Raw genomic sequence first — 12,448 nt, forward strand, 5'->3', positions numbered from 1 at the left:
ACCAACTAAATAAACCAATAACTTACGGTGAGATACAGGAGGTAATCAAGAACCTCCCAACAAAGAAAAGCCCAGGCCTAGATGGATTCACCAACTAATTCTACAAAACCTTTAGTGAGGAGCTAATACAAAACTCTCCCTCGAAACTCTCCCACAAAACTCCTCAAATTCTCCCACGAAATAGAAACAGAGGGAGAAATCCCAAACTCATTCTATGAAACTAATACTATACTCATTCTCAAACCAGGCAAAGACCCAACAAAAAAAAGAGAACTACAGACCAATATCACTAATGAACACAGATGCAAAGCTCCTCAATAAAATATTAGCTAACAGGATCCAGAAACTGATCAAGACAATTATACATCATGACCAAGTAGGCTTCATCCCACAGTCACAAGGATGGTTCAACATCTGTAAATCAATCAACGTAATTCACCACATAAACAGAACTAAAATCAAGAATCACATTGTTATCTCAGTCGATGCCCAAAAATCCTTTGACAAAATACAACATCCATACTTATTAAAAGCTTTGGAGAGAACAGAAATAGATGGAACATTCCTCAAAACAATAAAAGCCATATACAGGGCTGGGGATATAGCCTAGTGGCAAGAGTGCCTGCCTCGGATACACGAGGCCTTAGGTTCGATTCCCCAGCACCACATATACAGAAAACGGCCAGAAGCGGCGCTGTGGCTCAAGTGGCAGCGTGCTTGCCTTGAGCGGGAAGAAGCCAGGGACAGTGCTCAGGCCCTGAGTCCAAGGCCCAGGACAGGCCAAAAAAAAAAAAAAAAAAAAAAAAAAGCCATATACAACAGACCAACTGCTAACCTCATATTAAATGGAGAGAAACTTAAATCATTCCCCCTAAACTCAGGAACAAGACAAGAATGCCCACTCTCTCCACTTCTTTTCAACATAGTGCTGGAATCCCTAGCCATAGCAATAAGGCAAGAGGAGGACATCAAAGGGATCCACATTGGCAAGGAAGAAATAAAGCTATCCCTATTTGCAGATGACATGATCTTATATCTGAAGGACCCAAAAAACTCAGTCCACAAACTTCTACACCTAAGAAACCATTTTGGCAAAGTAGCAGGATACAAAATTAATCTACAAAAGTCAGCAGCTTTTCTGTACACCAGCAATGTACAAGCAGAAAAGGAAATTATGGAAACAATTCCATTTACAGTAGCCAAAAAAAGAATAAAGTACCTAGGGATCAACTTAACCAAGGACGTGACGGACCTATTTAATGAAAACTATAAAAATCTAATAAGGGAAATCAAAGAAGACACAAGGAGATGGAAAGACCTCCCATGCTCATGGGTAGGCAGAATCAATATAGTGAAAATGGCCATATTGCCCAAATTGTTATACAAATTCAATGCAATCCCCATCAAAATCCCAGTCACATTCTTCACTGAAATAGAGAAAGCAACCCATAAATTCATATGGAACAGCAAAAAACCTAGAATAGCCAAAGCAATTCTAGGCAAAAAAAGCAGTGCAGGAGGTATCACAATACCAGACTTCAAGCTCTACTACAGGGCCACCATAACAAAAACAGCCTGGTATTGGTACAAAAACAGATCTGAAGACCAATGCATTAGAATTGAAGATCCAGAAATAAAACCGCACTCTTACAGCCAACTGATATTCGACAAAGGAGCTAAAGACATACAATGGAATAAACATAGCCTCTTCAACTACTGGTGCTGGGAGAACTGGGCAGCCATATGCAGAAAACTCAAAGTAGATTCAAGCCTATCACCATGCACCAAGATCAACTCAAAATGGATCAAGGACCTCAACATCAGACCTGAATCCTTGAAACTACTGAAGGTCAGAGTAGGAAAGACACTAGAACATATAGGCACAGGAAGGAACTTCCTGAATATAGTCCCGGGGCACAACAAATAGGGGAGAGACTCGACAAATGGGACTACTACAAATTAAAAAGTTTCTGCACAGCTAAGGACATAGCCACCAAAACAGAAAGACAGCAAACCATATGGGAAAGGATCTTTACCAGCACAGCAACAGACAAAGGCCTAATATCTGTCATCTACAGAGAACTCAAAAAACTAAGCCCCTCCAAGCCCAATAAACCAATTAGGAAATGGGCAAAGGAGCTAAAGAGAGACTTCACAAGAGAAGAAATAAAAATGGCAAAGAAACATATGAGGAAATGTTCAACATCCCTGGTAGTAAAGGAAATGCAAATAAAAACAACCCTGAGATACCACCTCACCCCAGTTAGAATGGCCTATACTCTGAACTCAGGCAACAACAAATGCTGGAGGGGGTGCGGGGAAAGAGGAACCCTTCTCCATTGTTGGTGGGAGTGCAAATTAGTACAACCACTTTGGAGAACAGTATGGAGGTTTCTCAAAAAGCTCAATATAGACCTACCCTATGACCCAGCCATACCACTCCTAGGCATCTATCCTAAAGAGCAAGTCCCAAGATATCAAAAAGACATTTGTACTTCCATGTTTATCATGGCACAATTCACAATAGCCAAAATATGGAAACAACCCAGATGCCCCTCCACAGACGAATGGATCCAAAAAATATGGTACCTATACACAAATGGAATACTACATAGCGATTAGGAATGGTGAAATATTGTTATTCGCAGGGAAATGGTCAGAACTTGAACAAATAATGTTGAGTGAGACAAGCCTAGAACACAGAAAACAAAGGGGCATGATCTCCCTGATATATGACTGTTAAGAAAGGGTGACGGAGAGACAGTAGAGACCAGGTCTGTGAAACCAAAACTGCTTGTCAAATAGTATTTCCCACAGGATTGGGAGAGCGACCCAACAGTATGTAACTAAAACCAAACAACTACTCAACATATAAAGGTCAAAAATTGACCTCTCAGTGGAATACAATAGCTCACAAGCTATGTATGTACGTTCATATAGGACTACTCTCGACATATTGTCTAATATCGACATTACATTTAAAGCCCTAGGCGAATTTTCTTGGGCGTGGCCACGTGGCTACTGTATATGTTCTTGATACATTGTATATTGTATATATGTCTACCTGACCTAGAGAAGGGAAAGAAAAACAGGGCATAAGATATCACAAGAAATGTACACACTGCCCTACTATATAACTACCCTTTTTGCACAACACCTTGTCAAAAAAATTTGTGTTCAATTAATAAATAAATTAAATTTTTTTAAAAAGTGACTGCTTTTGTTCAATCCTGCTGTTCTCTTGGATGTACTCTTGACAAAGACAATTTAAGATAAGAGTTTCACAGACTTTTCTGCCTACGCTGATTTTAAAGCATATCTCAGCCTCCTGAGTAACTAGGATTACAGGTATAAGCCCTCAGTCCCCAGAATAGTTTGGGTTTGACAAGCACTGGATCATAAAGCTACAAGTTTCAAATATATGACATCCCTATGTTTAACATTAGTGACACATTCTAGTCAACACTGCTAAGTTCCTCAGGAAAAAAAGTGAAATAATAAAAAATAATCAAATAGACATTGTTTTATATCCAAAACCTAATACAAAAAGTGGTGTCAGAGAAGATTCCACTGAAGTGCAGATGAAAATCTCAAACCTACAGAATTTCAAAGTTAAGCAAGAACTGACCAAAAGACATTAGTGAAACTTGAAAAGCATAAGACAAAAGGGGAAAACAGCGCAGTCAGGTTAGAGCTGTTGATTTTACAAATTACTTACTATTAGATTGTGCTTAGCAAAATGCAGTTCCCGGATGATGTAATATAGGCTCGCAATGACAGAACAAATATCAGCCCTGAATCTGTCACTGAAGAGTTCAATGCCTGGGAGAAGTTGAGTGATTTCATACTGAGCATAACAACGGTCTGCTTTGGGATGTGGAAGTGTGGTTCGAAGCAAACCCTTGAAATGGAAAACAGTGTAACAAAGAGTGATAAATTCCATTTGCAGCAAGGAAATAAAACCACTTGGTTACAGGTATCAATTACCAAAGTACTCTGACAAGCTTAGCATACTACACTCCATAGCATATTATACTATTATCATTGTCATAAGTGTTAAATTCTTTTATCTCTCACATAAAAAATAGTTGTTGAAATTTTTAATTTCAAACTTTTGCTTTAAAAATCATTTTTGAAAACCAAAAAGCTTTTAAAATAAATCTCACCAGCTAATTTTTACTAATATGACAATAATGCACATATTGAATAAAATGTTAAACTTTCAGGGGAAGAGTAGACTTGTGCTCTACCACTTGAGCAACAACTCCACTTTTCCAGTAGTGCTACCACTGGACATAGCACCAGTCCTTTTCTGTTTTAGCTATTTCACAGTTAGGGTCTCTTGATTTTTCCTCAGGGATAGCCTCAGACTATGATCCTCTGGCCTGTATCTCCTACATTGCTGGGATGAATGCAGAAGCATTTTTAAAGTCATATCACATATTCTCTAGGACATAAAAAACATTGCCTTGGAGAATAAGGAGCATGAGAAAGTAAAGAATGAGGCATAAGGAGCTACAGTCAGCTCATCATTCTCTTTGCTCCCTTGCCTCTTTGCTTTGAAGTACATGAAGAGGTATTTGGCATATAAGAAAATTGCTAAGTCTGGCCTTATGTTAGAAGAAGGAGCCTTTCCCCCCAAACTTATCTACCTAGATTTCAGAAGCTATCAGCCTCCTCTGATACAAAGAACAAGGGCATCTGTCCATCCATCAAAGTAAACAGAACCTTTAGCATTCAGCAAAGGCCCCTGGCTACATTTCTGAATCAGAATGCCTCAGATTTCAGATAAAAGCTGCTTTCTTCTTCAGTGAAATCAAACCAAAATCCCAAGAAACACAAACATTCCTCTTCTATATTTTCCAACTTAATTCTTACCTTCATTAGATGATATAATTGACATCATGACACAAAGCATAGCTTTGCTTAGAGATGTGACAACCTCAGGCAACCATTTGGAGTCAGGTAGAGTGGTATCACAGTAATGGCTACTGACAAAGATCTTATTAATGATAGGAGACTCAACGTACCTATCTGTAAAACATCTGTGAGAGGAAAAAACTGATGGTACTGAATATTAAGGAGGAAAATGTGACTAGGGTTCAGCCAGCAAGGGAGAGATGGGCTTGTAATATTTGATCATGATTCATGTTATTTTCCTACCTGAATGTTTTATGAATGGGATATACATAAGCATATATGTATATGTATGTGTATGTGTGTATATATACATGTGTGTCTGTGTATATGTGTGTATGTATATCTAGAGGAGGGAGGCTATTCCTGGTGCTTGAATTCAGGGCATGGGCACTATCCCTGAGCTTTTTTGCTCAAGGCTAGTGCTGTACCACTTCATGAGTTGCATCTCCATTTCTAGCTTTTTGGTAGTTAATTGGAAATAAGAGTCTCAGTCTTTCCTGCCTGGGCTGGCTTTGAATTGTGATCTTCAGATCTCAGTCTTCTGAGTAGTTAGTATTACAGGTTTAAGCCACTGGTGTCCAGCTGGGATGCATTATTTTTAATGGAATGAAGTGACAGCTATGCTACTATAAAGAAACAGACATGAAATGTTACCTGAAAGAGTAATGCAGACAAAAGGCAACAATTGATCCTCTTTTCAATGTTCACTGTCTTAATAAATCTAAATAAGTAGAAGAAAAACCAATTAGAAATTTTCTAAATTATCTTTAAACATATATCAAAGCTATAGAAGACTAGAAAAAAATATTTATGCAAGAAAATATAAGAAAAACATAAAGAAAATGAAAGATTATTGATAACCCTACCACTTAAACATGATTACTGGTAACATTTTCATCCATTTCCTTATAGGTTTTTCCTTTAGGTAGTTGTATACATACATATGAAGACTGAATGTACACAATACATATTATACGCATTTACCTTATTAAAGGTATCCTCAGTGGGTAAATACTAATCTCCCAAAGAAAGCAGAAATGTCCTTTTACACTAGATATATGGAACTGCTCACAACTGTAAGTCTCTGCATGAACTTAAGACAGGATCTCTCCATTTGTTATTGCCTCTTTTTATGTCCTTTAGAGAATTTTGCTTATATGAGTCTTGAAACCTGCATTTGCAACAGTACACAGTACCTGCTCCTAAATCATACTTAGTGATAACACTAAGGAGCTTCATGGAATTAATAGCATAACCAGTCTGAGTTCAGCTGCTTAGTGTGGATATTTGAGTTGGCATTTTGCTGTAAGAAGAGTTTACTCTACTCAAGCATCTGAGAGAACAGCTAAAGCTCCTGTAGATTCACATCTGTGGAAGTCAGACTTCCAGCTGTGTAACTAGGAAATAGCTTTCTTCTGGCTGGAATCACCAGGTAATAACTTGAGAGGCTCAGAGCTGAGGTACCCTTTGGCAAGAATGCTACAGCTGTTCCTTCCTGAGCTGTGAACTTGCCTTCTTCCCTTAGCTATTCTAGTTCTGACTGCCAAGTTCAAGTCACAGAGGGAGTGCGGGTGGGTGGGGGGAGGGGGACAGGGAAGGTTTCTTCCCAGAAGTACAAAGAAATCAAAATCAATACGGGTTTAAAAGATAATTCTCATTTAATAATTATAAAGTAGTGATTTCTTGCTTGCTCTCTCCAAAGATAGTAACTGGAAATAAAATCTTTTATTGTTGAATTTGCTCTGCAGCTCAAATTATGGTGCAGGTCTTTTGATCACTCCATCCTATAGATGAGATGAAGAAGGAACCTCAGAGATAGTGGCCACCTCTTCTACCTTTATATTCATGTTTCTCACACTGATGAAATATTAATACATTTTGAAGTATTTTTATTTCATTTTTTTCAAATTTTTATTATCTGATGTACAGAGAGGTTACAGTTTCATACTTTAGGCATTGGATACATTTCTTGTACTATTTGTTACCTTGTCCCTCAAACCCCCCTCCCCCTCCCCCTTACCCTTTCCCCCATGAGGTGTTCAGTTCACTTACACCAAACAGTTTCGCAAGTATTGCTTTTGTAGTTGTTTGTCTTTTTTTTACCCTGTGTCTCTCAATTTTGGTATTCCCTTTCAATTTCCTAGTTCCAATACCAGTATATATGGTTTCCAATATACTCAGATAAGATTACAGAGATAGTGTAGGTACAACCACAGGAAGGTGATACAAGAACATCATCAATAATAGAAGCTACAGATACACATGGGACGTTGAAAGTAGTTACAACTGTGATATAACAATTGTCTCCATAACATGGAGTTCATTTCACTTAGCATCATCTTAGGTGTTCATAAGGGTATAGCTATTGGGCCTTGTGATGCTCTGCTATGACTTGCCTAAACCTGTACTAATTATTCCCAATAAGGGAGAGACCATAGAGTCCATGTTTCTTTGGGTCTGGCTCACTTCACTTAGTATAATTTTTTCCAAGTCCTTCCATTTCCTTACAAATGGGACAATGTCATTCTTTCTGATAGAGGCATAAAATTCCATTGTGTATATGTACCACATTTTCCTGATCCATTTTGAAGTATTAATTATGTACAAAGCATGATGATAAACACTCACATGTTACTGAGATAAAATGAATAGTGGCTCCCCAAGACATCCATGTATCAATCCCTGTAGCTCATGAACATCTTAACTTATGCAGCAGGAAAGACCTGACAGAGATGACTAAATAAAGGTGTATGAGATAGAACAATTATTCTGGATTATCTAGGTGGGCCCAATGTAATCACATTGGTCCTAATAAGAGTAAGACAGAGGCCCAGTAGGAAAAGATGAGAGAATGGAAGTAGAGGTCAGAGATAGTAAGAAATTGGTGGGGCAAGAGAGGGGAGAGAGAAAGATGGTAGGCTTTTGTTACATAGACATATACAAATGACCTGGGGCCATGAATCATAGAATATAAGAAACCCCTAAAGTCAAAATATGCCCCAAACCAGATCCTCACTTAGAGCTTCCCCAGAAAGCGCAGCCCTATACCTTGATTTTATTACATTTGAACTTCATAATGTAAGATACTAAGTTGCACTATAGTTGAGGCTGCAGCTCAGTGACACAGCATCTGCCTAGCAATGTGCAGAGCCTTGTGTATAATCTCTAACATCACTTAAAAATTAGTTTAAGTTTCCAGTTGGTAGCAATTTGTTTCAGCAGCAATAGGAATGCAATACTGTTGTATTATGAGTTATGTGTTACAAGCTACGTTGTATCCCACCAGAATGGTATTCTGAGCTCCTAACCCCCAGTAGTTTAGAATGTGACTGAACTTGGAGATAATCTTCAAAGATATACTTAATTAAAATGAGGTCAGGTGGGGATCTGGTCTAGTGTGACTAGTGTATTTGTAAGAAAAAAATATTAGAACAGAACCATCCAAAGAGATTTGTACAGATACACTGCTAACTAGTTTCATAGAAGACAAGGAGAGAGACCTCATAGAAAATGTCCACAGCCCTGTGACCTCAGATGTCCATCCCCTAGAGCTAAGGCATGACAAATTTATGTTGCTCAACGCACTCAATTTATGGTACTGGGTTATGGCAAGCCAAACAATCTATTAGAGTATGTCATGTCATTTTCTCCACAACAACACATTTAACAGGTGAGAACACTGAGGCTCAGAGAGAAAGAGTAACATGCTGAGATATAAGGTAATGAGGTCCCCCCTCCCTTAGGCCTGAGCCAGCCTCCACGCTGTTATTCTTGCTCCATACCAACTGATCCTTCCTTCACTTGTTCATTCATCAAGTAGCTATTAAAAGTCCACTCCATACTAGGTACTTGGATACGGCCGTTAATAAAACAAAGGCGTGTCAGCATGTAGTCTTTGTATTTTGGGAATAAGAGGTGTCATGGGAAGAAAAGATACTCATAAACAATAAATTTAGCAGTAGGTAGAGTATGTCACCCTATACAACTGTCCAAGAATAGAGTGTGCACATGGTATACTCTCCATGTTACCTGCAAAGGCAGCCCCAGCCAGGACATGAGTTATTACATCTTCATACTTACTGTGCTATCTTTGCTGCTATGACGGCACCTTGCAAGCACCCCCAAATGCCAACTTTTGACAGAAATTCTTCACTGTAGTCTTTGAAACCAACACCATGTGTGGGACTGGAGGGAGAGGTGCCAAATTCTTTCCAAGTGTGCAGCACATCGGTTTTTCTGAATAGATCATCAAGAGCTTGACACCAACACTTGAAAGCAGCTCTAAAATAGAACAGAGCACCAAGCAGGATATTTTGTTTTCTGAGGCCTCTGTCTTCCAATAGGAAACATATGTATGCTGAAGAAACATTGAATCAATGTGTTTTGAGAGTAAATGTATATCATTCACTGCTCATAACAATTCTCCCAGGCAACATTTGCTGAATAAAATGAAGTTATGTACTATTATTGTAGAACTTAGGGGAAAATATATTGTCTTGATTAATTAAAAAATGTTCAATAAAAAAGAAAAAGTTTGCCCTATTAATTCCCAAAGCGCTACCTTTTCTTTTTTGCAAAGATGAGTAGACTTCCAAGTGAATGCAGTGCCTGAACTTTAAGACTCCTTTGATTGCTGGCTTGGAGAATATCTGTATTTTTTAATCAAGTGAAAGAACAAATGTCAGTTCCAGGGGAAAATATTTCTTTAATATTTGCAGGAATATTTTAGACTGCATTATTCCTAACTGTGTAGACTGCAATAAGAAAGCTGCAAACTAACAGTGCTTTCAAATGTCACACGGTATATATACCCAGAGAGAGTACAAATGGCATGCTATTTGAACACTTCAGAATGAGAGATTGGGTGTAACACACAGGAAACAAGGAACTTCCATGAAGGACACAAAATGAGGTCAGGCAGGTAGACATGTTGAAAAGGACATGAAAGGGGGAAAGCAATGCACATGAGAAGAATGGATACATCTGGAATATGGTATGCAGGCTGGAAGCCTGTAGAGAGGGCTAGTGCTCAAGATTCCCAAGGCCCCTTAATGCCACATGGTGAGGGTATCCTACAGCATATGGGAAGGCTCAAAAAGTTTGTAGCAGAGATATCATAACTCACACATAGTATATTAGATTTTTCGTTTTGCTACATGCACAAAGATAACATCACACATTTATGCAATCGATTGTGTAAATATATGATTAACTTGGTGTGATCAGGCCCCAGTGAGGTCAGCACCCTGTCGAAGAAATCTTAGGGAGGGTCACAATGGGGCCTTTACTGGCATTTTGTAAGTGTAGACTAGAGATCCTGGACAGCCTGCAATGTACAGAAACTTCCCCCACAGCAAAGGGAAAGGTGAGAAAGAAACCTGCTTACGACCGAGTCTAACATCTACTTTCACTTTATACATAAAAAGGGAATTTGGGCATGACTCCTAAATGCCCTGAATGTTTTGCAACTTCTGTAGTCTTTGGTTCTGAACTTCACCAAGATTTACTCCTCAATTTAGAAAATTATGATCCTCAAAGCTTTCCCACTGCTTTCCCACTGACTTAAGTCATGACAACACACCTGTGTTAGGTAACATCATGGCTGTCGTATTCATGATACTAGAATAGGAAAGAAGTATCTCAATACTTCTTCATACCTTCTATGGCCCCAGCATTTGCATATTAACCCCAGATTATTTTATTATAAACTTGTTTTATTTATCTTCTATATTTAGAGTTTCACAATTACTTTTTGGAATACTGTATATAGCAAGAGTAAGACCCATCTCAAAATGAACTGGGTATAGGGCACATTCCTGTAAACTCAACTAGGAGGAGAGTATAGGTAGGCATATTTTGGTCTAAAATGATTTGTTGCAAAAACAACATTTGGTCTACAATACAACTTGAGAATATGCTACTAAATTTATTTTGAAAAAGAGAGCGATGCCAAAGCTATGTCCCTATCTATAGAGTTCATAGCTCAATCCAAGGAGAAAGGACAGAAAGGTGGCAAGAACCTCACATTAGCCACAGATAAGTGGGAAATAGCAAGGACTGGAAGCATGTTGTAAATTCTGTCACTGCCTACATGGGAATCATGAATAGAATCTGGTCAAGCCCTCTCATCCTACTTTTATTTTATTTATTTATTTATTTATTTATTTATTTTTTTGGCCAGTCCTGGGCCTTGGACTCAGGGCCTGAGCACTGTCCCTGGCTTCTTCCCGCTCAAGGCTAGCACTCTGCCACTTGAGCCACAGCGCCGCTTCTGGCCGTTTTCTGCATATGTGGTGCTGGGGAATCGAACCTAGGGCCTCGTGTATCCGAGGCAGGCACTCTTGCCACTAGGCTATATCCCCAGCCCTCTCATCCTACTTTTAAAGCAACATTTTAAGAGCAGATGCTATCTTAACATTAACACAGTCAGTCACATTGACAAGGAAGACATAATGGCTTAGCCTTACCAATAGTTTGGTGATAAGAAGAAATTACCAGTCCCAGTTGTGAATAGGGAAGTTTGCTTTTCTCCACTGCACTACTAACTCTGAATTGCTCCTGAGAAAGGTCAGGAGGAATTGACATGTGTATCTCTTCGGTCCCCAGGGAAAATTCAACCTTCTTAGTAGCAGGTGTTGGAGAGTTTACTCTTCCTTTGTCTCCTAAATTTGAGGAAACAAAAATTTTAAAATGTAAAATGGAGAAGGAAGGGAAGTTGTTGGGAAGGAAAACGAATGGAAATTGAGCAGGGAAGGAAGGAGAAACTTTGTAGAGATGTAGGACTTGTTTGCAGTTTGAGAGACAAGTTTTCTCATACTTCTTGCATGCATGATGGGCCCTGGACCCAAGTTATTTCACTCAGACCTCTGCAGCCCACAAGCCAGAAAGCTCATGCTCACCTAATGCTTTGCTTCTCCTGGGGAAAAATGGAAGTTGCACAGTTTGAGTTTGTCTTTTTAAAATAGCTTCCAACAGTAAGATGTTGGTTTGCTTCTGGGGCAGAAACATCTGGGATGGAAGCAACACACATGTAGTTCTGGCCTGACACAGAAGGCAATGAAAAAGAGTCTCTCTTTTTAAGATGAGAGATCAAACAGGAAAAAGAAAAAAACACTAGCAAAGTCATCAGAAAGAGCAGAGAGAGAAATTAATGTGCATTTTGAAGCCCACAGCCTGCAGAGCAGGGTGGACTACTAAGAATAGTTTGGTGCCATGTAAGTAAGATTTGAGGTTAGTTTAAAACCATTCTTAAAAGCTGAATTTGCATTTTCAATTCAGGCCCTTTCCCATCGATAATGTATTAAGTAACTGATAGAAGGTAAACATGTACAGAAAGCTAATTTAACACAATGTAAGTCTGAAGACAATACAGCCACAGTACAGCCAAAATTGTACAAGTGCTTCATAGAGGAAGAAGGAGAAGGGCACTAGTATCGTCAAACAAATAAACAATTATGTAAATAAATAAAGCCTTCAGTGGTTACAAAACCTAGCCAAATCTCTCAAAGATAAGCTCAGTGGATATTAG

At 38.8% G+C, this 12,448-nt stretch overlaps 1 protein-coding gene across 1 annotated transcript in view; it reads right to left on the reverse strand.

Moving 5' to 3' along the window:
- The window catches only part of Cfap54 (cilia and flagella associated protein 54), a 258,505-nt gene that overhangs the window by 126,685 nt on the left and 119,372 nt on the right, over positions 1–12,448 (reverse strand). Inside the window, 5 exon segments of the mRNA XM_048340566.1 lie at positions 3,719–3,901; positions 5,575–5,641; positions 9,001–9,201; positions 9,482–9,569; positions 11,388–11,582. Of these exon segments, the coding sequence (XP_048196523.1) occupies positions 3,719–3,901; positions 5,575–5,641; positions 9,001–9,201; positions 9,482–9,569; positions 11,388–11,582 (734 nt within the window).

This window comes from Perognathus longimembris, chromosome 1, assembly GCF_023159225.1.
Source record: "Perognathus longimembris pacificus isolate PPM17 chromosome 1, ASM2315922v1, whole genome shotgun sequence".
Classification (NCBI taxonomy): Eukaryota; Metazoa; Chordata; class Mammalia; order Rodentia; family Heteromyidae; genus Perognathus; species Perognathus longimembris.